The sequence below is a fragment of the Ctenopharyngodon idella genome, chromosome 2, assembly GCF_019924925.1.
Source record: "Ctenopharyngodon idella isolate HZGC_01 chromosome 2, HZGC01, whole genome shotgun sequence".
NCBI lineage: Eukaryota > Metazoa > Chordata > Actinopteri > Cypriniformes > Xenocyprididae > Ctenopharyngodon > Ctenopharyngodon idella.
The window spans coordinates 14,596,599-14,623,263 of NC_067221.1; the positions used below are offsets into that span (position 1 = coordinate 14,596,599).

The 26,665-nt window shown below is 37.8% G+C and overlaps 1 protein-coding gene across 2 annotated transcripts in view; it reads right to left on the reverse strand.

Annotated features, from left to right (window-relative positions):
* The window catches only part of kcnh2a (potassium voltage-gated channel, subfamily H (eag-related), member 2a), a 45,886-nt gene extending 22,201 nt beyond the window's left edge, over positions 1-23,685 (reverse strand). For both annotated transcript variants that reach the window (XM_051879617.1, XM_051879611.1), the window contains exons 1-5: positions 23,260-23,685; positions 22,535-22,765; positions 14,024-14,191; positions 11,933-12,367; positions 11,482-11,693 (exon numbers count right to left, since the gene is read on the reverse strand). In XM_051879617.1, coding sequence (XP_051735577.1) covers positions 11,482-11,693; positions 11,933-12,367; positions 14,024-14,191; positions 22,535-22,765; positions 23,260-23,335 — 1,122 coding nt within the window. In that variant the 5' untranslated portion in view covers positions 23,336-23,685. The remainder of the gene's footprint in view (positions 1-11,481; positions 11,694-11,932; positions 12,368-14,023; positions 14,192-22,534; positions 22,766-23,259) is intronic.
* Positions 23,686-26,665: the final 2,980 nt, after the last annotated feature.

Here is a 26,665-nt window from a genome sequence, read left to right on the forward strand (position 1 = left end):
GAGAGAGACGGCTCTGGTCTGTTTTTGTCGTGTTCCGGTAGCGTAATGTGGACAGCCATGCCTTTGTTTTTAAAAGTCTCCATTTTGGTCAATTTACAGTAAAACGCAACCCCAGAGTTTTTAAACTAAATCGGGGTCTGCAGCGTGTCACGTCTGTTTTGGGTTTTTGGTTCATGTCTGTTACGTTCCATGTCATCTTGCCATGTCTTGTGCTTCCCTATAGTCTTGTGTCATTGGTTTGTTCTATGTGTCTTGTTCTCTGATTGGTTCATTGTCTGATTTGTGCACAGGTGTCTCTTGTTTGCTCATTAGTCTTGGGTATTTATATCCCTCATGTTTCATGGTTCTTGGTCTAGCTTTGTTTGTGTAACCCATTGTGGTGAGTTGTTTGTTCATGTCATGTTCATACGTCAAGTCATATCAGGTTTAGCTTTTATTTTGTGCTTGGTTTATGAATTGTTCACGTATTTTGTTTAATAAAACTGCACTTAGGTTCTAACTGCAACTAGCCACAGTGGACTATTCATTACACAGTGTTTCCAAAAGTCTCAGTTTTCAAGGGTCGAAAACTCCGGAGTAGTGTAGACGGCAGAGTTATCCGTTTTAAAATGAAAATGCACTAGTGTAAACAGGGCCTTAGTTGGGTTTTCATTGTGTCCTGTTTTCCTTATCCGTTTCCTTTGTTTGCATTAGTTTCCATGGACTTTCAGTTAGGTACTCTGTATTTCTCTTTTGTTTCCATGGTTCCATTGTTTGATTAATGCACCACACACTTCTCTATTCTTTCATTGGTTTGAGTTAATACACATTGAGCCTGTTATTCTGGGTTCCGTTCTCGTCCGTGTATTGTGGTTGTTCTGTTCCTGAGTGTATATATTCTCCTGATCTCCTGAGTGCAAGTTATTTTGATTTATTCTTTATTAAAGTTTTTACTGCTGCAACTAGATCCAGCCTCAAATCATCCTTGCTGCAACCATTTGTGACACATACAGTTTTAACTGCATGTTTATTGTTAAAATAATAACAGTCTGCAGTCTGTTGGCAGATGTACAGTACAATTTAAAAATGAACAACATGTCTAGAGGCACTGAGTAGTCATTGTTCTAAACCTGCTCAGTTTCCCATTAGACACAAAAACCTGAACTAACCTTGCTTGAGATACTCTTAGCTAAAGGTACATTTCATGGTGACTAATGGCAAACCTTGCACATCCGTTGTGATGTATTATGGAGCGGGGCACTATCACTGCTGGGGAAAGTTACTTTTAAAAGTAATGCGCTACAATATTGTTACTCCCTAAAAAAGTAATTCATTATGTCGTGCGCACGCGTTACAATTTCCGGTTTGTGTATACTATAACCTATTTCATTTGTGCGTCACTGCCTATGAAGAAAGCAAGAGTATGCATGCACATGAACTAATAAAGATCTATTTGCTCAAAATTATGAAGAAAATGCAAGTAGCCTATGGATGAATTAATAATGATCTATTTGCTCAAAATTATAAAGAAAAAGAGAGTATGGATGCACATGAATTAATAAAGATCTATTTGCTCAAAATTATGCAGAAAATGCAAGTATGTGCATGAATTAAGAAAGATCTATTTACTGAAAATTATAAAAAAGAAGATAGTATGGATGCGCATGAATTATTAAAGATCTATTTGCTCAAAATTATAAAGAAAATGAGAGTATGGATGTGTATGAATTAATAACGATCTGTTTGCTGAAATGTGGCTTTTGTAGGGCAGTTTATATCACGGCCTTATGTCTGCTTTAAAGCATTCTCTGTGACAACATGAATGGCTGTGTGCATTGCCCTTTTTGCCAAGTTAAAAAAAAAAAGGCTGATAAAGTGCTCAAAATGTGGCTTTCGTTAGGGCAGTGCGTCATTGCGAAATTGTAATGCTAAAGTTTCTTGTGTGCACGCGAAACTCTGTATATTTTTTATTTTTGCAAAGGTCCCTTTAGGGGCTCCGTACCTTTCACATCAGAAGTGAAATGATTAAGCCTCAGGCTGAAGGAAATGCAAATTCTGTTTTGTTTAACTTTGGATCATTAAATGTCAGGAGCAAAGACATCGGTTAATAATGTGAGATTAGAGAGTTAGTTCACCCAAAAATGAAAATTTTGTCATTAATTACTCACCCGTAAGACCTTCTTTCATATTCGGATCACAACTTAAGATATTTTTGATAAAATCCGAGGGCTCAGTGAGGCCTGCATTGCCAGCAAGATAATTAACACTTTCAGTGCCCAGAAAGCTAAAGACATTTAAAACAGTTCATGTGACTACAGTGGTTCAACCTTAATATTATGAAGCGAGGAGAATACTTTGTGTGCACCAAAAAAAAAAAAAAAAAAATACCGACTTTATTCAACAATATCTAGTGATAGGCGATTTCAAAACACTGCTTCATGAAGCTTCGAAGCTTTACGAATCTTTTGTTTCGAATCAGTGGTTCGGAGTGTGTATCAAATTGCCAAAGTCACGTGAACCATTGAAATTTCGAAACATTTCGAAACATATATGACGTAATGAAGCCTCGTTTACTGAAATCACATGGCACTTTGGCAGTTTGATACACGCTCCGAACCTCTGATTCGAAACAAAAGATTCGTAAAGCTGCGGAGCTTCGTGAAACAGTGTTTTGCAATCGCCCATCACTAGATATTGTTAAATAAAGTTTTTTCTTTTTTTTTTTGGTGCACAAAAAGTGTACCACTATAGTCACATGAACTGTTTTAAATATGTCTTTAGTAGCTTTCTGGGCATTTGAAAGTGTAAATTGTCTTGCTGTCAATGGAGGCCTCATTGAGCCATCGGATTTTACCAAAAATATCTTAATTTGTGTTCTGAAGATGAACGAAGGTCTTACAGGTGTGGAACAACCTGAGGGTGAGTAATTAATGACAGAATTTTCATTTTTGGGTGAACTAACCCTTTAAATACATGACTCGTCTGTATTTACTCGTCATACACTGACCCATCGAGGCATGGACTCCACTAGACCCCTGAAGGTGTGCTGTGGTATCTGGCACCAACATGTTAGCAGCAGATCCTTTAAGTCCTGTAAGTTGCGAGGTGGAGCCTCCATGGATCTGACTTGTTTGTTCAGCACATCCCACAGATGCTCGATTGGACTGAGATCTGGGGAAATTGGAGGCCAAGTCAAGACCTCAAACTCGTTGTTCCTCAAATCATTCCTGAACCATTTTTGCTTTGTGGCAGGGTGCATTATCCTGTTGAAAGAGGCCACAGCCACCATGCCATATACATGATCTGCAACAATGCTTAGGTAGGTGGTACGTGTCAAAGTAACATCCACATGGATGGCAGGACCCAAGGTTTCCCATCAGAACATTGCCCAAAGCATCACACTGCCTCTGCCGGCTTGCCTTCTTCCCATAGGGTATCCTGGTGCCATGTGTTCCCCAGGTAAGCGACGCACACACACCCGGCCATCCACGTGATGTAAAAGAAAACGCGATTTATCAGACCAGGCCACCTTCTTCCACTGCTCCGTGGTCCAGTTCTGATGCTTATGTGCCCACTGTGGGCACTTTCTGTGGTGGACAGGGGTCAACATGGGCACCCTGACTGGTCTGCGCCTATACAGCCCCATACGCAACAAACTGCGATGCACTGTGTATTCTGACACCTTTCTATCAGAACTATGTGGATCGGACCACACGGGCCAGCCTTTGCTCCCCACGTGCATCAATGAGCCTTGGCCACCCATGACCCTGTCACTAGTTCACCACTGTTCCTTCCGTGGATCACTTTTGATATATACTGACCACTGCAGACCGGGAACACCCCACAAGAGCTGCAGTTTTGGAGATGCTCTGACCCATTCATCTAGCCATCACAATTTTGCCCTTGTCAAACTCGCTCAAATCATTACACTTGCCCATTTTTCCTGCTTCTAACACATCAACTTTGAGGACAAAATGTTCACTTGCTGCCTATATTCCACCCACTAACAGGTGCCGTGATGAAGAGATAATCAGTGTTATTCACTCCACCTGTCAGTGGTCATAATGTTATGCCTGATCGGTGTATGTTTACTCTGTTTTTTTAAGTATATGCCCCATAAGCTATATTTGCTCACTCATTTATTATCTGTGTGATGGTGTATTCAAGTGTGCAGCCTGTTATTACCAATATTACACAGTCAAAAATGTAAATGAAATACCAGTGGTTTGCTTCTCCTTTTTCCCCCTTAAGTTTCTTGCGGTCATACAAAAAGCATAATGTATTTGCTTTGAATCCTTCAAATTTTGTTGCACTAAGTACTGAGGACATTAGTATCAAGTACAGAGACAATTAGATCTGAAAATCTCTTTGGTTTAAGTAAATACACTTTAGAGTTAAGACACAGAAGGATAGTAGATCATCCATGCTGTCTCATTAACGTACAACTCCAAATGGGCCGACTCCCCAAAGAGCAAGATAACAAAACTTACCCTCATTATAGAAAAGATAAATGTGCATAAATGTGAATATACTGGCCACTACGAGGCCCGTGTTCAGAAAAGAAAACATCATTACTAAAGAGATTGTTTCATCTAATGCTTGAGAAGCAAATAAACCACGCAAAAGTTTTCATTACAAACACAAACTTTGTTTCTCTATAAAATTATTTGAACATAGAAATAATTATTCAGTTAATTAAGAATTTCAGAAGTGCAGAAAATAAAAAAATAGCTATATTTATATTTGGGCATTTAATTTTAACATATTAATCTACTACTATTAATAAAAAAACAATGTGATAAAAATTAATTAACTATGCCTTCTGAGCTCAACATAAAATCCAAAATTCCATTTTTTTCTACCACTGGACCAAGTACCATCAAAATATTTGTAATTTCTGTAGGCAGCTCAGCCCTAGCTGTTGTTTATGCAAGTATAGGCCTCGAATAACATGAAAAAGATAGGTGGGAGAGTAGCCATAAAAATTTCAGTGTTAAAACACATATGGGACACCATTTCACATGTTTGAACAGATTCGGTCCACACAGAAAAAAATAAATAAGGTCAAAGTAATGCATTTCTGACAGGAAATGCTTTCATCTCTCTGGATTCCACAGCAGAATCTATAGTACCACACATGGGAAAAAAACATGAACTAACTCTTATGAGTAACTGAAACCACACAATCTCACTGCGCATTCCACACAAGCTGATTAATGCAGCATGTAATCATCCACCATTGTCCACCTGGTTAGGAAATAGGGAATATGTCAAGACTCTAAGATAAAAAAAATAAAATGTGCTGTAAATACGCTGCATTTTTGCCTTTCAATTTGATTATCTATATAAATGCATTTTATATACAGTGTCATTTGTCAAGTTTTGGGTCGGAAAGTTCTTTATTGTTTAATGAAAGTCTTTTATGCTCTCCAAGGCTTTATCTATTTTATAAAATTACACTAAAAACAGTAATAATGAAATACTACTATAGTTTAAAATAACTGTTTTCTATTTGAATATTTTATAATGTAATTCATTCCTGTGATGGTAAAGCTGAATTTTCAGCATCATTTCTCCAGTCACATGATCCTTCAGAAATCATTCTAATATGCTGATTTGGTGCTCAAGCAACATTCATTATTATTATCAATGTTGAAAACGTGCTGCTTCATATTTTTGTGGAAACCGTGCTACATTGCTTTCAGGATTCTTTGATAAAACGAAAGTTCAAAAAAAGCATAAAATAGTAAAAACTTTTACATCGTTACAAAACTTTTGTCACTTTTGGTCAAATTGAATACATCCCTGCTGAATTAAAGTATTAATTTCTTTTTGAAAAATCTCACTTATGAAGGCGAAGAGCCGAAACGTTTGTCATCTTATCTCCTGTGTACCATGATTAAAGTGCTTCAGAGTGCAGACCTTTTTTGTATTCTTAAAAATCTTACTGACCCCAAACTTTTAAACAGCAGTGTAAAATGTTGTTTTTCTGTTGGATACTGCAACATTGACTGACTGTTTTTCACCATGTCCCTTCATGAGCACTGCATTAAAGGATCAGTTCACTTTAAAATGAAAATTACCCCAAGCTTTACTCATCCTCAAGCCATCCTAGATGTATACGACTTTTCTTCTTTCTGATGAACACAATCGGAGTTATATTAATAAATATCCTGACGCATCTAAGCTTTATAATGGCAGTGAACCGGACCAATGAGTATGAAGCTGAAGAAAGTGCATCTGTCCATCATAAACGTACTTCACACTGTCATGAGTCGGGTTTGATATTCTCCGTTTCTCTTTCACCTGTCATTACTGCTACTTAGACTCAGCTGTTCGCTATTGCAATCAGCGCTCGCGCTGATCATCTCCACACCTGTTCTTTCTCTACTCTAATTTTCTCTGCTACTTTACTCTGCTGTTCTCTCGGCTCTTCGCCAGATTATAGTGTAATTTCTAGCGCGTTACTCGGATCTTTATGCCTGTCAGACTTCTTTATATGTTTATCCATATTGTTAGTCTTAGTATTAGTCCTAGTCTTGTTTGTACTGTCTAGTCGTGCACGTCATACCTGTTCTCTGCCCAGTCTTCCTGCTACCTGAGGTCGCCTTGCCATCTGCCATCGGCGGTGCTGTCTACTGGCTCGGGACTGTGTAACCTATTCGCCGTGTGCCCTCTGACAAGCCTGGGACCCTTTTCTTCCTTTCGTTTGATGTGGACTATTTAAGTTCTCCAGCTGCGTTCACCCTGAGAGCCGGTGCTCGGCAGACTGCCTGTGTTTCATTGTCATTATTAATAAACTGTTTCTGTTCCTGCCATCGCTTTTGGGTCCTCTGTCCCTCCTGACACACATGGCTCCGGGGGGTTAATAAAGGCCTTCTGAAGTGAAGCAATGCATTTTTGTAAGAAAAATATCCATATTTAACAAGTTATAAACTAAAATATCCATATCCGCCAGACCGTCTTCCGTATTCAACTTACGAAGAAAGTGTAAAACTCGCCTTCCATGTTCTAATTATGAAAAAACAATTCCGTAAAATATTTTTCCATAAGTTGAATATGGAAGGTGGTCTGGCGGAAGCTAGATATTTTACTTTATAACTTTTTAAATATGGATATTTTTCTTACAAAAAGGCATCACTTCGCTTCAGAAGGCCGTTATTAACCCCCTGGAGCCGTGTGGAGCCAATTCAGTCACAACTTCACCTAAGGTGGCTCAGCGGCTTCATTAGCTATTCTCCATTTGCATGATCTCTGAATGAATATCTATCAACATAATTTCAGAATTAGCCATATGGTTTAGTGTTAACAAGGTAACATTTAAGCATTTTACAGAAGCTGGAAATTATAATGACGTCAGCACATTGTCAGCGAGTGGAGGGGACGAGAAATGTGTGCATGCAAGAGTGCACGCAAAGGACTGCAGGGCAACCTCTCATGATTTTTGTTTATGATCAAATACAGCTCGATCGGCGCAGCAGCATTTCCATACTGCATAATTCATTACCTAAATAAACAGTTTTTGTTGTTCTACCCAATAATTCTGGGACTCACCACCTACACATACAAAAACGAAGGAATAATGAAGAGTTCCTGATGAAAAGAGACTAGGCTTGTTGTTTAGGCTGGTGGTTCCAGCAGGTCAGGCGAGGGCCCAGGCCTCCTGTGAGTGTGCCATTTTGATTAATGAGCTAATGACACTTTAAGTGGGTTGGGGCTCTGGAGAGAAGCACCAGAGGGATGTCACTTCTGTGATAGGACAGACAGAGGTAGATAAAGAGGATGAGGTATCCCTCTATTTCCCTACAGCATTACATTGACCAAAATAACACATCAATTCCTGTTAAGGAGAGTCAGAAGCACAGACATCAGCAATTCACAACTAGCAGCTGCGAGTCACCTGTGCAAAACACAACTCTGTGAAAACATCTTCCTTACAAGAAACAATAACACTGTGTCTGCACTGAAAAAAAGCTAAATTAATTGAAGTAAAAAAAAAAATAAAAAAAAAAGATATAAATACACCGCTGTTCAAAAGTTTGGGGTCGGTAAGAATTTTTTTTTTTTTTTTAAATAAGTCTCTTGTGCTCACCAAGGCTGCATTTATTGGTCAAAAACACATTTTTGGAGCGATTGGCATGGTAATGGATATGACAATGTTGATACATTTGGTCTTGGCAGAATAGATATGCTACGCTGCTGCTGCAGAGCAAGTATAGGACGTGCCACTGCCAATACATACACGACACGCTGCTGTGAGCAAGTAAGTCATGCTGCTGCTGTACAAAATAGCATACATGAATTACCTGTAGCAAGGTAATTCAGGAAGGTGGAGGGTTTCTGAAAACGCGCTGCACTGCTAAGGCAAATGCTAACCAAGTATTTGAATGTTGAGCATGTGAGCTCATTGGCTGCCGATACAGCAAACACCAATCATCTGTGCCCTATAGAGAATGATGTGATGGCAAGCAGGTTAAGTTAAGGACTTTTCAGCCTGTGCCATCTAGAGTTTCATGGCAGAACTTTGTATTAAAAACAGTATTATTACAATATAAAATAACTTTTTTCTATTTTAATATATATTAAAATGTAGTTTATTCCTGGCAAAACTGAATTTTCAGCAGTCATTATTTCAGTCTGCAGTGTCACATGATCCTTAAGTAATCATTCTAATATGACGATTTTAGTACACACAAAAAAAACGTATTATTTCAATTGTGTTGCTAAATATTTTTGTGGAAACCACCTTTTTTAGGATTCTTTTATGAATAGAAAGTTCAAAAGAACAGCATTTATTTGAAATAGAAATTTTTTGTAATATTATAATGTAAATCTTTACTATCACTTTTGATCAATTTAATGCGTCCTTGCTAGTCACATTTTAATCTCATGAGATCTTGTGGCATGAGATCTCGTCACAGGAGATCTCATGAGATTAAAATGTGACGAGATTTCTCGTTGAGGTGAAAAGCAGTCTCGTAATATTGCCATGATGGAGCGTGAGGGTGAAATTAGGATAGAATATGCCACCGCTACATTTACATTATGCCTCATGTCTCCAGTGTCATTTTGCTTTTTATACAAATAAAAACCATTTAATTCAGTTGGATAACGGTCGCTTCAATTCCATATCCAGCTCATCCAACACAAGCAGCAGAGTCATACGTAGTACAGCGGCAGGAATCAGAGTTCGCCGATCATGTGACGAGAGATGACTGACAAGACCATGGCAGAGCATTCGTTGCACAACAGAGCCTAAGCGTCTGATAAATGTCTTATTTTGTAGAATGTGCGCTCAGCACTGCCGCTCTCTATTCACATAGTATACGCGATCACGGAAGCGAAAGTAAAATGTGAGTGCGCAGTCAAACGTGATTTTAAAACCCAGCATTTTGAAAGCGGCTCCCTGATGCATACAGATATCTCATACAGTTATTCATTTTTATTTATACTGTTTTTATTTCTATGATCAATTTGTGGAAAGGACAGTTAGGAGGTCAAAAGTTGTAGCTTAAAAGTTTTAGCTCATAAATCATGTACAGTTCTAAGGTCTGAATGAAATCCTGTAATCATACAGGAGAGAAGCTAGTCAGTTGAGTTTGTAGCAAAACCTTTTACAGTGCTTAAGTATTGTCTTTTACTGCATATGATAATTCATACTCAGAAAGTGGAACTGAAATGACATTCATTTCAAGATGATTAGTTAAAACATTTCAAATGCACCTGCAGACTATTTTTCTAGTCATGCATTTTGTCATTTAGGATTTCTTACTGTGTAAAAAGTCTAGTCTTGTTCTCGTGAACTCAATCTCGTGAGATACCTGTCTTGTCACAACACTAGTCCTTAAAAAAATCTTATTATTAGATTATTAGAGTATATACACTGAAAAAGCTTGTGACAAAAATGTGATTAAAAAAAATTAAATACTACAATAAAAAACACTTTTTGAATAATATTTAGATATATGATGGGTGTATAAACTTCAATTAAATGAAATCGGCCCCTAAATAGTGATTAATACTGATTATGTCAACAGGGCACTGCTAAACAGAGACAAATGACTAAGCATCTCTGAACACACACCCACATGAGTGCTAATGGCTGCTCAGTTGAGGAGATATAGATCTTTCTGTCATGGGGCATCCAGATAACTCAGCTGAAAATGGAAGGACACCTCGCGGCATGTGCCATGTGACCTTTGGTATGACCTCATTCCCTCTGCGCTCTGTTGGAATGCCCTTCAAACGGGAATGCGGGGCAAGTGTCTGTTCAGCCAGCCATGCGCAGCTGTCTATATGACTCTGACCAGGATGCCGCATTAATCCCAGGTATGAGATATTCCCATGGAACAATTATAAAACACTGCACGAGTGAAGCGCATATGCATTATCTACTACTTTTTTCTTCTTTTTTTCTTTACTTTTTTGTTACATTGCTTTTGAGAATTTCCTGAGACCACAGTTTAAACTCTAGTTAACACTTTGCTTAAAGCCTTTATATATAATGCATTGTAAAAGTATTTTAATGCATTGATTATGCCTTGTAATGCACCTTATTATGCATTGTTTGGTCTCATGAATATTTATATACATTATAATACTTATCTATGCATTAAACACACCTTATGAAAGTATAATGCATTAAAACACATGATAAACAACCAATTTCAGATGTAACAAGGAATCTGCAAACATTATAATGCAGTTTAACTTTGGCTACAATTATTTATGAAAAGATATACCTTTATAATGCATTATACATAAAGGCTTTAAGTGTTAACAAAATCCTAAATACCTATATGTCCACTGCTACATGTATATTACATAAAGCTGTTTCTACTGCCACCAACTGGATAAAAAACTGGTAAACCACTGCAACATCTACTCCATCATATAGGGGTAGAAAAGGTGAAATAATATGCCCTTATATGTAGTGATAGGCCTATAAATCAGTCAGACCAATATATATAGCTGTAAGAGATAATCTGAGTTTGTTTTGGGTGTTTTTGTCGCATGTTTCAGTTCTGTGTCCTAGTTTTCAGTTAGTTTCGATGGTTTTTCATGGTTTGATTAATTTGTGCACCTGTTATTCATGTCGTTGATTGGTTTGTCTGTGTATTTAAGCTCTGGATTTTTTTTCTGTTCATTGTCTGTTCTCATCGCATTTTAATGGGTTGTTCTGATTCCTAGTTTTCTAGTGTTTCGAGGATTTTGTTTAATAAATATTAACTGCTGCATTTACATCAGTTTCCTCGTCTTTTGCAACCGAGAGCTATTGAAAAACACAAAATATTAGTAAAACAATACTCAGAAGTTCATACCACGGACAATTGTTGTGCTCTACATCTGATATTTTCAAGATTAAAGATCAATATTTGACATTCCTGAATTATTCCAGCAAATTTCTGTCATTAAGCAGTTTTAAAACACCTCATTCTCAATAAAACACATTCTTAAGTCAAAAGACTTCCACCCTGCAACCATATCAGTGAAAAACCTCACCTGAGTGACCTTCTCTGTCACATTATGGGTCCGGTCTATTAGTTTGCAGGGGGCGATGATGTCAATCTCACTGGGCGGAACAGCAATTAGGGGGTCCGGCTTCATATCTATTAAGTTGTGTGATATTTGGGGAACCCGGACTGAGGTCCGGAGCCGAATGAGATCCGAGTCTGAAGTAGCATTCTGTAAGCTGGCTTTGCGGTGCATGGCACCTAGAAGGGACAAAAAGAACTAAGATCTAATTAATCTCATCATCTACTATTTTGCATGTATTTGTTTTTAATTATTACATGTCTCTCTGGAATACTACTTGCATATTGACTGTTATACTGATTATTGGACTGTACATGGCAAAATGTCAGTGCTACTATCTACTATCACTACATGCTCTTTCTCTTTTTATAAAAATGCAAGATAGAATAGCTAATTGGTCAAGTGGTTTTATCATCACCTGTGCTACTGGGTCTGACGGGCAGCTTCCTGTCCCAGTTGAAGTCACTGGTGGAGGGTGAGGGCCGCATGCCACACAGGCTCTCACAGGAGCGGCTGTGGGCCATGCTGCAGCTGGACGGAGAGGCCTCTGAGGTGAGGTTGTGCAGACGTGGGGAGGACTGGGAGAATCCCTGAGGCAGGGGAGGGGATGCTTCTGATGTCTGTGGCTCACTTTCAGGCTCATTTTGAGACTTACCTTCCCACAACAACAGCTGAGATCCCCCAAGTGCGGAGCGTTCAGGCAGGGAGAGCAGTTTGTCCAGGGCTACAGACTCATGGCCCATATGGGGCATCGGCTGCATGTAGCCTTTTTCAGAATCTTCATGCAGAGACTGTTTACTGCCACTCAGGGAGCGCAACAGGGGCAAAGGCAGCCTGAGTCTGTGTCTTCTTGCTGAGGAAATAGGAAGTTAATTATTTTATCAGATCATCATTATGTAATTATGTAATTCAAACACAATAATGTTGGCACATGAATTGGGGTCCTATAAATGCTATAGCTATGCTGTAACCATCCTGCAGCCTAAATGCATCTTCACTGATGGCCATTTAAAAATAGGTGTGCATTCCATAAAATGTTTTGCAAGCAGCATATAAATTGAGGCCCCTATTTTAACGATCTAAGCGCACGGCGCAAGTGCACTTATAGGGCATGTCTGAATCCAATTTTGCTAGTTTAAGGACGGGAAAAATGGTCGGCGCATGATCTATAAGTGTTGTCCCTATTCTCTTAATGAGTAATGGGTGTGTTTTGGGCGTAACGTGCAATAAACCAATCAGAGTCTCATCTCCCATTCCCTTTAAAAGCCAGTTGCACTTGTGCCATGGCAGATTCGCTATTTACATGGCGGAATATGCAAGTGGAAAAACTGAACGCTTCTCTAGTGAGGAAACGGATGGTTAAAACGCGAGGTTAAAGCGCGTGAGCAGACCATCTACGGGAAAAGCCGGATTCCACCAAAGCATTTTTATCTTTATGCACACAATAATAATCTTTTACATTGTAATCCCTTTATTTTTAATATGTGGCATGTTTGTGTGCTGCTGTGCGTCCCTGTGTGTGTAATAAGCAGAGTGTACGCGTGTTGTGCACCCACACATAGGCGCATATAATTAACACGCTCTTTAAATAACAAAACAAATAATGCGCCATTGACTTTACACCAGGTTTCAGTTGGTCAGTGGCGCAGTCTATTTCAGTTGCCTTAAAATAGCATTGAACACACCTCGTTTTGAGACCAAAACACACCTCGTTTTCAGACCAGCACGCACAAATTGGTGTAAATGCATTTGCTATTTAAACAATGTGGTGCAGGACGTGAAATTGGGCTGAAACTAGCAAAAAACACTTGCGTCACGCCTGGCGCCACATTGCGTCGGGTGTATGATAGGGCCCAATATATGCCATTATATTATAAAGATATATATATATATATATATATATATATATAGATAGATAGATAGATATAGATATTTTGCCAGTAAAAACATACAATAATAATTAAAATGGATTATGACAAGTCTACCAAGTCTACCAATTAATTCCAACATTTGGTGGATCTCTAAAGAAAAGCATTCAACAATGCTATTACACAACAGAATATGCAACAATGATGTTCACATAACAAGTAACTTATTGTTTACATAAATAACTGAACTTTTTCAGTAAGAGCCAGATAGATAGATAGATAGATAGATAGATAGATAGATAATGGCTGATTTTCAGCCTGTTTTTATTGTTGTATTGTATTGTAAACAAAGAAATAATGGAAAACTGGTTTGGTATTTTGGTTATTGGACATGTAAACATAAAGAAACTATATCATTGATCATTAAAAAAATAAACAATGATCAGTATTTTTGTAATTTGAAATTACAATCATTCGAATTAAAAGGAACTACTACTAAAATGCATCACTTAATTGCACAATACAAATTATTCCTGAACATAACTGACACATTCTTTACAAACATGAGGAAGCAACACCAAATCGAAAATCCAAATTCAATATAATGTAATGAATCAAATCTGTCAGTCCCATCTGAGTACCTTTAGAGAGCCAGGGGATGGTGTGTTTGTGGTTGATGTCTCTGCCCGGTGAGCTGTCGATGGGTCTGTCCGGCTGATCTGCCAGCTCAAAGTTCAGGATAAACATGATGACTACACCATCCTCATTCTTAACTGGAACCACATCCACAAGGCACGGCAAACACACACCTGCGTTGAGAGTGGGAAATCTGAACATTTGCAATAATGGCCACACATTCAGTGAAATTCTGGGTACAGAAAAGGTCTTCAAAGGTTTCTGTCACCACTAGAGGGCAGCATGCAACAATAGATCCTATTACATTTCAAACACAAAATGATTGATTCAGATTTAAGAATTTATGTGGATTTATTATTTTTCACAACCTGTCCACCTCAAAAGCTATTACAATCGATAAGTGAATAGAAGGTCTGTGTTAAGGTCTGTGATAACCAGCTTGGCAGATGTCCTGAGCCCTGACTGTTCACTGTGGCAACTGATAGCCGTCCCACATTGGCACTGTGGTCCCTGCTCTCTTATACTGCCAAACCAATCAGCCCCTTTCTGTGCCAGTCTGATGGGCCAGCATTGATGGCCAGGAGTGGTTCACAACAGAGATGAACTCAAGGGCAGACAGGACGACAATGGAACCGGGAACACGGTGCCATCTCTCAGGGATTAAAGAGTGAAACACTTCTCTATTCCTCTGTAAATCATTTCATTCATACCAGTAGCATCTGCTACTGTAAAACACAGTCACGGAGAGCATAACCATCTGCTGCTTAACACCGGCATTTTCTGCGTCATAATCTTCACAGGGTACCAGACCAATACAGGTGAGCACAAATGCTGATGTGTTATTATACAGGTTAAGTGCTCCATAAATGCATTTTATATCGAAATATCTCAAGATATAACATTGCTAGTGAAAAACAAAAGGGTGTGACCTGGTCAGTGGGTCCAATTTGCAAATGCAAGCCTTTTAAGAGATGCCCACACACAATCTCAAGAGAAACTCACGCTCTAATTTGCAAATGTCAAGGTATGTCTGTTTACATCCATGAAAAAAAGGCATGCTTTCATTTGCAAACCTTACAAACTAAATCGGATTTTGACTTTTTCAGTACCAAGGACAGAGGCGGCTATTAGGACGAGGGAGGTTAATGCCACCAGAGGAAATTGTATTGTTTTCATAAGAACATAAGCACCATGGAAAACTGAAATTAATAATGGGATTTAGTGGCTCTAAAGCCTGACACACCCCCTCCTCTTTCTCTTCCTCTCCACCACATCCTCTTGTCTGTCATGAGGATGCAGGTTAAGATGCACTATATCATTTTCATCTTGTTCCTTCAGCTAGATATTCCTGAAAACCAGCCATCACAATGACAAAACCACAGGGTGTTTTCTAGGAAGTGGTGGTTATAGAGAGAAAACACTATCTGATTTAAAATGCTTTTTGTGGCCTTGGTCTATCATTAAGGTTTCTCATTTGCAGATTAACAAGGCACTTAGTGTCCTCATGTAAAATATGTTGGGGGTTTTTTCCAGTGTTTTACATTCCATGTAAAGGCCTATATGGAATCTGTGCAACTCACAGAATCACAGAAATTGTGCAACTTAAAAATTCACAGAATTGATTTAAATATGGTAAAATGAGCTAAATAGAGCTAAGAACAGTAATGTCTGCTACAGACTATGCGATTCGGCAATCCTATAAGATCATTACAAATCACACTGTACCACATTTATCTAATAAACTTGGGTACGACATGTATGTAGACTGTACGATGATGACACCTATTAAATCTTGGGGTACGACGAGAGTATCTAAGAATAAAACGTTGTCAGCATGTGCTAGTGGTAAACAAAAACAGCAAGATGAATCACTTTTGCAATTGTGGTTTTTACATGCGTTGAAAAAAAGAGGAGGATGCGAAATAAGAGAATAAGGATGCGGTCATGGCTAGGGAAAAGAGGCCAACTTAAACTTGGCATGCCAATTTTGCAAATGGTGCTTTAGGTAAGTAGTTTTAAGTTTTAGCGTCATGTCGCGTTGATCAATATAATCATTTATTTTATTGGCTAGTCAGAAGACGTAGGTCGTAGCAGCAAACACACTGAGATGATCATGCTAAATTTCTGACACTGTCATAAAATTATCGCAGACTATCTTTGGTTGCAAGACCGTGACAACGGCCATCTTTGAACCTCTCTCACTGTACGACGTAGAACCACCGTTTAGGAGCCACGACCACAGAAATCGCACGATTGGTCACCTTTCATCTGGGACAGCCCAAAATCATACAATGTGTACTGGGCATAAGGCTGCATTCACACTGTCAGTCCAAATCTGATTGGAATCTGATCTAAAATTATTGACTGTTCAGATCTGATTTGTGTGTCTCATGCTGCTCTTTCATTTTCCAGAAAAGTAGTATACGCCAAGAACACCAACATCCGCAACAAGGAGGGGTTTGCAATATAGATGTTGTCTTATTTAGAACTACAATGTGTAGCCGCCACGCTGGACTACTTATAAGGCAACAGCAGAAATGTAGCAGGCTGGTAGGTCTATGTGTGGATTTATCACATGCTGTCATCTCTGCCGGTTTCAAAAATATATAAATATAATTATATTGTCATTTTCTGCTCGTCAAGCACTTTGAAACAACCTGAAATGGATTTCCAGAAATGTGAATAGGATTTCAAACCACATATGAATGTAGCTTGGATACAGATTTGAAGAAAAAAAAAAAAAAAAACACATTTCATGTGATTTTTGCCATTCACACTTGCTAAATCTAATCGTATTTCAACTGAATATGCACAAAAAGTGGATTTGGACTGACATCAGAAATGAGGAATTATTTAAATCAGTCTGACAAATCCACTGAATGAACTTACTGAATCTGTCAGAGCCTCCAGTGAATCAACACACTTGATGAACTGCAGGTTCCAGGTCAATGAATCATTACTTCAATATCCATTAGGCCACTTTTACTTGCTGTGTCATCTAGAAAGCAAATATATATTCTCTCTTTACCTGTACATATTACATCTATGTTGCATCTATGCATCAAAGCATCAAACTGGCTGGAATACTTCATAAACAAATAATTATTGGCCAAGGGATGTATGTAACTTTGTGAATGAGTTGCATATAAATTCTGCAGAAATTTGCATAACTCTACAGTAAGAGATCTCATGCATTTTTATTGTTTTACATGTTGGGCAAGTATTTATTCTTTGGAATACCTGCTGCAATAACATAAAGTAAATGAGATGTAGCAGGCAGCTCTGCACCGCCAGTATATGTCCTTGTGCTTCCTTATCCTCTCGATTTACTCGTAAGATTTGAATATCATAATAAAACAAATTGCATGCAAATTTAGATAATAGCCTAAGGTTTGAGCTGAAGTGCTGCTGTATTCATGACTCTTCTCAGAAAAACAACTACAAGCCTGCCAGAGTTCATGTTACACTGTCAGCTTTGAAAATACCTTGAAATTTGATAAGTGAAACAAATTTTAAACCACGTCAAAACACGACTTAAATGAACAACTTGGTTATTCTACTACATCAATAAATCATTGGACAAGCAAAAGCTTTAAATGCAATGCTCTGCAATACAAAAAAATAAATACATAACTAAACAATACACAAGACAAAACAGATTAAACTACAGGATGATATTAGGAGATGATCTATTAACAGTTCCATATTTAATCATTTTCACTTATCAAGCATTCAGCAAGTTTGACTATAACTTCAATCCTATGGTTATATCGACTGCAAAATCAGGTTAACAACATACAAACAAATAAGTTAATAAGGTCTATCAGTATCTTAAAAGTAAGAAACTCCAAACTCAGCTGAACGCTGAGGAAGGCTTTCTGATAGACTCTCCTATGAGAGTTCAGGGATGAAGAACGGACATTTAAATAATTAACTCCTAGAGATGGTTTCAGTCATTACTCTGTCTAATTATAGCAGAGGAGGCCATTACCAGAATATGAAGACTGATGAGCAGGGTCATCCTCTGTCTTATTCGTTGATCAGAGGTTTTCCATTGGACCTCTCCTTGTTACACTCATAATCGGGTCATGTTTTAGAAAGTCTGATTATTCAGCAGTTCTGCATTGTTATAATAAATGTTGTTACTGCTCATGTTATAATATTTAGATTATTTCCCCCTGGTTTCACAGACAAGGCTTAAGTCTAGTCCCAGACTATTTTGCATGTTTGAGCAGTTTTAATTGAAAGCAACTTGCAGTGACATATCTTAAAATATGTCACTGCCATTGTTTTGTCTCAAGATTCACACCAGTAATGTTATTTTAATGTTAAGTTAAATTGAACTAAGGCCTAATCCTGGCTTAATTTATGCCCGGTCTGTGAAACCAGGCCTTTATCTTTTATAAAGTGATGTTTCGCCTAAAAAAAAAAAAAGTTCTGTCATCATTTAATGTCTTTGAATATCTGTGCAGCTTAAGGCCCTTTCACACTGAGCGCGACACAATAAAGCAAACTGTATCGCAGATGAACAGTTGCTTTCACACAGAATGCGTAACGACTGATCGCCTTCGGCTAATTCACGCCTGCATGATAGTTGTTACACCCACCCGCTGGAGTGCCCTTGATTGTGGATTATGGTTCTGGATTGCCCTAATAAATCTGCATTTGGATATTCAACCAAAGTCTTGGAGCAGTTTGTGACAATAGATGCCGCTGACCCAGAATTCATTTCACACCTGCACACTAGGGTTTAGCACATTTGCACATTTGGCTTTATCCTCATCCACTGCACAATATACAACAGTAAATTGAGGTAATTAAAGTTTGGTACTACACCAGAAACTCAACAATCTATAATGCTTACGAATTTAGTAAGATATTAAACTCACCATCGATTTCCATTTTCTCTGCAATTCACTGCCACAGAACTACTTTTTTGTCATTTTTGTAGTCACTGTGACTTTTATCAAAAAGTTCTCTCTTCTCCGAAACCAATTATAACAAGAACTCAACATCCATTCTTTTCTCTCTTCCAAAATACTTTTCTTCATTGTTTACAGTGATTTTCAAAACAGCTTTCTGTGCTATAGCACCACCAATCTCTCCCTTTCGTGCAACAGCAGCAGCTTCGGACACGTGATGTATAAATCTAATTGGACGGGCACGTTTCATCGCAGGGCGATGGAGGGGAAAAAGTTGACACACTGGTCAGAAAAAAAAATCTTGCTTTGTGGCGCCGCAATTCATCACACCCGGTGTGAATAGCTTCATAGTCAATTCCATGAAGCTGTTTCAATTCCAAAGCATCATTGCATTGTACATTTGCATCTCTTAAAGGGTTAGTTCACCCAAAAATGAAAATTCTGTCATTAATTACTCACCCTCGTGCCGTTTTACACCCGTAAGACCTTCGCTGATCTTCGGAACACAAATTGAGATATTTTTGTTTAAATCCGATGGCTCCGTGAGGCCTACATAGGGAGCAATGACATTTCCTCTCTCAAGATCCATTAATGTACTAAAAACATATTTAAATCGGTTCATGTGAGTACAGTGGTTCAATATTAATATTATAAAGCGATGAGAATATTTTTGGTGCGCCAAAAAAAACAAAATAATGACTTATTTAGTGATGGCCGATTTCAAAACACTGCTTCAGGAAGATTTGGAGCGTAATGAATCAGCGTGTCAAATCATGATTCGGATCGCGTGTCAAACCGCCAAACTGCTGAAATCACATGACTTTGGCGCTCCGAACTGCGGATTCGACACGCTGATTCATTATGCTCCAAAGCATCAGCAAAAAAGTGGTCCATATGACTTATGCAGCACTATATTTCAGAATGTTCAAATAAATGACAGAATTTTCATTTTAGCAAATGATTCCTTAAAGGGAAAAGAATAATACCATTTTTCCATCAAATATAAAGCTCAAACTATAATGAGGTTCTGTTATCTCATTAAGGTAAAGAAAAAAATGTAAGCGAAGTTTGAAATGGGGAGTTCCTATTAAAAGTCGTCCCCAGATCATTTACTGCAAGAGCACAAACTGCCCCAGGGGTCATCATTAAGTGATAATCTGCTATGCTTTATACCATTTCCTCATAGTTAAACCTCAGAGGACCAACAGACTTTAAAAAGGGATGAGCATTCACTAATTGAGTCGACTTTGGAATTGCTCTTTTGTGTTGGAGGATTACTGGTGCAACCACCATTAGTTCCATGCTCACGCTTTCAATGTCCTTCTCAAGGACTGTCTTCAGAGGCAAGGATCTTTGTTGTGCCTTTATGGGAAAATGGTCATTTGTGCACTGGCTAAAATAATTAGAAGGCAGTATTTCTTAAGGTTCATGAAACAAAATTTATGCTGATTATACTAGTTTTCTAATCAGAAATAGATTTTTGTACATCCCTAGAAGGTTTTGAATATTTCCCCATGGCCTTTCTGTGTATTGCAGAATTTTGCTGAAGCATCATTATCCTTCAAAGTTCCCTCCGAGGAGCTTTTCATGTGTCCTTCCAGCAGGTAATTTGTGTAGAAACTTCCAGTAGTCCTCTCCAGACTGTAGGACGTTATTACTGACCATGACACCTTCATTACCTCACATTAGTTTTCAGTAATAAATGACCCTCTGGACTATAGCCATCTACACATTTATAACACGTCCACATCTTCTTGTATTTATGCTTTAGAGTAACTAAAAAACCTTAGCGCAAAGTCCTTCTGCTGATTAATTCTCAACCATCTTTAAGGTTGTTTTGGAACTCGCACACAAAACCGCATCCCTTTTGATATTATTTACATTGAATGTTGTTGAATGTTGAAGGCTGTTGTACTATTCTTTGTGTATTATTTGCATGAAATATCTTTAGGAGTGAATTATTTTGGATGATTTTCCTGTCTAATTAAGGATTGTATTTAAGAATATTATATTTATTTAATAGTTTTCAAAAAAATAAAATAGTTTTTTTTTTTGTAGCAGTAGTTGTAGATTTAGGGGCTCAAAAATAAAAATAAAAATATTAAAATTATATATATATATATATATATATATATATATCATTTAAAAGGAAAAAAAAGATTTTTACATTTTCACAGCTATGCTTACAAATATATTTTACGTTTTGGATGCTGTAAATATGTCATGTTGTAAGTTTCAGCATTCATTTAAAAATACAACAATGTATGTGTAAATGTATACAAATACCTATGAATACTAATGAGTTCACGATGGCAAGCAGACTATTACAATAGAGCTACTGTATGGTAACCAATCAACAACCTCAATCTGTCCCGGAAACTATTTGTATTTCACATAAAATGCATTTTACACGTCCTTCGTGAAACACGCTTAAACCTCCGAATATGGCATCTGAACCCTAGCAATAGTTTATATTTATATGGCTATTGTATTCCAATACGCATACTGAACATGCCGTCCAATGACAATCTTGGTAGGTGCAGGGTGATGGATTTGACATATAGGTTCATATACTGACACAGTACCCACAGACCCCCATACAAGTCACATAAGCATAAGCATGATTGTACACATACAGTAACGAGATTTAGACGACAATGTAAGGAAGTCAGAAAACGGAGAGGTCTCATATTTCGGAATGGCTAAATGTAGCCTGAGTACACCTGAGAAATTTACGGTGGTTAGGTTACAAAGGGTCACACTGAGAAGTATTTCTAACATCCAGATCAGTGGAAAAATACCCTGTGCTGGGACATGCTGCGCAAGCACGTAGAACATATTATGAGTATGTTTATCAGCTGTTAACATTTTAGCATATTCTCTAAATGGTCATGTAGGAACATTTCTGGTTGCTCATGGATGTTGTAATGTTGCTGACTTGTTAGTATTGTAGACTCAAATCCCCACTGTATGCATTGTCCTCTGTCCTGAGCACCACTAGAGGACACAATGCTGTGATGCCCTTATGCAACCATTTAAATTACTAGCATATAGCACTGGGAATTGATCTGGATAGTGAGAAAAAGTCCTTTGTAATTATGTCTTCTATGACTATTGCTCCTATTCTCAAACTCCCAGCTGTCCTGGAAATCAATACATCACCCAGAAATGTTGTCTTTAAATAGGAGAAGACAGAAATAGAAATGATTAGAATAGCACTTTCAGTTGAGCATCCACAATAAAGGATGCTAAACTCAAAGATCAATTACTAAGGGACACATCAAATGTCACATAGAAGGATTCAGCAGAAATGAAATAATGTCTTGTTCAGGGAATGAGTATCAGTGGGTCCATTGAAATACTCTGAATGCAGGTTGCAATTCATAGACAAAAACATGAAACCAAATGAATGCAAGTGCATGAATTTGCTTTCAAATCAACTTGTGGTCAAAGGAACTAATGCCTGTTGTCATATTATCATACAAGGCCTACTATATTCAAGCCATTTTTTCGTAATTTTTAAGTGTCACTGTAATGATGCCTGCAAAATGTTTAAATGCACAAATTAAAGAAACACCCCCCACAGAAACTTACCATCTTTTCTGTACAGGGAGATCTCCACCTTCCGTTCTTCAGAGCCTAGTAAGGCTTTGGCCATCTGGGCCATCGCTGGTCGTCCAGTATGCGGTCCATACAGAAAACTGCACGTACATGGCTTTTGCATGACCTCTGCACGTGTGTAGCCGCACATGCCGCAAAAGCCATCATTGCAGAAGATAATGGCACAGTTTTCAACTCGAGCATTGGCGATGATGAATTTGCGATCTGTTGAGGTACAAGAAAAAAGAGATGCAAGAGATTCATAATTCCAGAACCAAAAAACAAGCTGACATTCTGGATGAAAGTATGTCTGTTTTAACTTGACTGAAAGATCAAAATATACAATATGAAATTTTCTTGTGCTTTAACTTACAGTAAATTATCAAAGTCACAGTTGTTAACCAAACAGAAAAAAAAACTCACATATTCATATTTCAGACAAGAATGCTCAAGAGTTGAGATATATATATATATATATATATATATGATCATATTGATTGCTATAAAGTTGTCCTTGACTTGATTAGACTCCCTAATTAGCACATATTCAGGTAATCATAAAGAAGTTAACATTTCAAAGTGTTACACCTTCATAAGTACAGCTATTCTGACACTATTCTGACAAATAAATCATCAAAACAAGTCGTCAAAACAGATTTAAAATCATTTTTATTCAGTGCACATTTGACTGATAAATAAATAAGCATTACTTTACTTACTCTGACCCTCGAATTTGCGAATGATGGTGTCCAGAAAGGTGTTTTGAGGCGCAACGTGTCCCCGTCGAACAGGCATTATGTCCTACTTCAGTGGAGCAAAAAAAAGTTCTGCAAGTTCCTCCTCAGCTTATGTTTATCTTAAATAAGAGCGATATATCGACTCTATCGCCAGATCTGACACATGCACACAAGCTTTACGTATACACCTCATCGACGTAAAAGCAACACGAGCGCGCGGCTCTTGAAAGTCTCAGTAATTACGCATTGAATCTGTCAGTGCGCGCATCCTCGCGCTCAGTAAATCATCTGTCTGTCCAATTACCTCACGTCACCTGCTTCCTTTTTTGCAAATGAATGCAAATCAACTTTCTGTCCCAGTTTCTCAATCACTTGTTCCTACACGCTGTGAAAAAAGTCTCTCTGTTTGGGAGCGATTAAAATAAAATTGACTAGTAGTGTATAGATTGAAAGTGAATATGGTGAGGAAAGTGAGAGGATGGTTGGGGAGGGGGAAGGAGTCAAGGGTGTGGAGGACCGCGTGATTCACTCATCCTGATGTTACCTCTCAGTAGCCTATGCCAGTGTTCAGCAAGCACAAATCCGATTTAGAGTGTCATACCAAGATTGTAAGTTAGACCAGGTTTAGAGCAGACTATAATACTCACACTGGTAGCAGAATAGCTAAGAAAGTGTTTTAGTACTGTATTTGGATAACACGGATAGAGTGACCTCCAAATGATTTTCATGTATTTGCAAATGACCTTTAAAGCTAAGTACATATAAATTAAATATAAAGATGCTATAATATTCTTGATTTTATATATATATATATATATATATATACTGAAACCAGTGTGTTAACTCTGCTCTTGGGGATCCAAGGAGGAACTGCAGAGGAGGAACTGCAAGGAGGAACTTTTATAAAAAATAAAAAAATCTAAATATACAAATTTATATATGTGGATATTTAAAACGTGAATTTTTAAAGTCACAACAGGCAGCCTGTAAACACATTATTGTTAGTATTCTTGCTGACTGCTTAAAGTACATTGGTTTTGACATTATTGTCTTCACTTATAAATTAAATGAACACAAAGCAAATTATCAATACTACTATGAATATTCAATTATGCATATTTTTTATTAGCATATAAACAACAAAAATTAAACATATTTTTTGCTATTGTTAGCATTAAGCTATTAGGCTAGTGTAAAATATAGCATTTTAATAGGTTTAGGGTGGGCTGTCTGACAATCAGGTTGGAGGTTACTGGGCTTTTTTTTTCTCCTATACTTTGAATTATTCTGATACACAGAAGACAATGATGTAGACCGAAAATTCAAAGAAGAATGGACAAAAAAGTAACTATGCCTTTATTCTTTCTGTGTTAATCTTTGTGTCATTTCTTCAGACTCAGAGACGGTAGTGTTCATAAATGTAAGGAAAATATTCTACCTTTTTAATTTTCTTCCGCGTTTCTCCCTCGTTCTTGGGAGTTTGTTGTCATATAGGGTTATATTTTTAAAATTCATCAATGTACCCTCAACTTTTTTTTCTCCGTGGTCATATTTTAATATTCATTTAATATTAATTATTCATTGTTGTACAGTAGGTCTGTGTTTTATTGATTGTTGTCTCCCCTTTTCCATACACTCCCACTGTTCCACAGCTTTACACGGACATTTCTTTAGACTTTTTCAACTGTGAAGTGCAGGCTAAAACAGGGAGTTTTTAAGACAGGGAGGGTTCATGAGACTTCAAACTGTAAGCAAAACCTCATACAGTACCATTTTACCTGCCATTAATTTTCATTTACATGCTTTAACGGTTGGTGACATATCCTCGGAAAAACTCCTGAGATTTAATGCCAGCACATTATCTAATGCCAGTGCACTGCCATTTAACTCATGATGGGTGCGTCATTGTCACATTTGCATAGGCCGTACTATTGGATTCATGACTGGCTGACTGCCAAATCAAAATGTTAAACAGAATGATAAACTAACGTTATGAACCAGTTAAAGTTAATTTCAAATAAGCGCTTCTTTTAAGAACAATTCAACTTGATTTCGTTTTCTCTTTTTTGTTTATGTTCATGTTAAAGGTCAAGGTGTTTGACTAAATGTGCAGCTTAAAATATTCCATATAGGAAAATCGCAGACTGAAAGGGTTAGCTCAAATGAAAATTCTGTCATCATTTACTCACCCTCAGATTTTTCAGGTCTCGCCCCCCATTGACTACCATAGTAGCAAATAAAAATGCTATAGTAGTCAATGGGGGATGAGATCTGTTTGGTTACTGACAGTCTTCCAAATATCTTCCTTTGTGTACAGCAGAACAAAGAAATTTATAGAGGTTTGGAATAACTTGAGAGAGAGTAAATGATGACAGAATTTTCATTTTTGGGTGAACTATCCATTGAACTTCACAGTTATTTGTGTGTATTAAATAAAGCACATATTATAGTAGTTTATATGTCTATTACATTACCATACAGTTTTATTTCACCTTCATTAAAGTAGGTTCTCTAGTTTTGTGCTGGAGTTGGAAACTCCTACGAGAGCCCCAAAAAAACTGTATAGGCTGCCACCTGCTGGTCTGTTGAAAGGCACAGAGTCAGTCACATGGGACAGAAAAAAAAACACAGGCAGGGTACTGTAGTCTTTCAACCAACAGAGGGCAGCCTATGCAAGTATGAAAAAAAACTTTTTTCACTGAAAAAGTTATATAGTCTGTTGCTAACAACATAATACTTTCAAAATGCTCCATATTTTCCAATTTATGAGAATTTATCCTTAGTTGTGATCATGTGCTGGACCCCACAGAATAGAACAGTCTTAGTCTTAATTGCAAACTTAGTTTGTAGTCATATCAGTAGGCTTCACCACAGCTGAATAGTTGCTATGCAGGTTTTTCCTGTGAATTCAGCAAAGTACCTCCGTTGAGACCCTTATCAGCCACTCTCACATGACTGATGGACGTGTTGTCAGCGTGTATCCATCAGTCATGTCAGGATATGAGTGTGGACACACCCTAGAAACAGAAAACAGAGCAAGGCATTGTCTAGGCATATTTTAAATAAATTCACACATACTTTTGGGAGAATCTGACTGATTGACAGAAATAGTGTACACCTAATGTTCATGCAGTGGAAGTTTCAGTGGAAGTCTTTTCAGGAAAAGTTATTTTCAGCATTAATTCCTCTCCAGTCCTAAAGGTTCCTGAATGGAGTGATTGTTGCACGTTTCCTTTGAAGCTAGGCACGTCAGGAGGGGGTGGGGCAGGGAACTGGGCAGGGGTTGAGGAATGCCACACTGTGTTAAGCCTTTTGTTCCCATCACTTTGTGCAGTCTCAAATGACTCTGACACGGCAAACAATCACCTCCCTCCCAGCCTTCACAGGT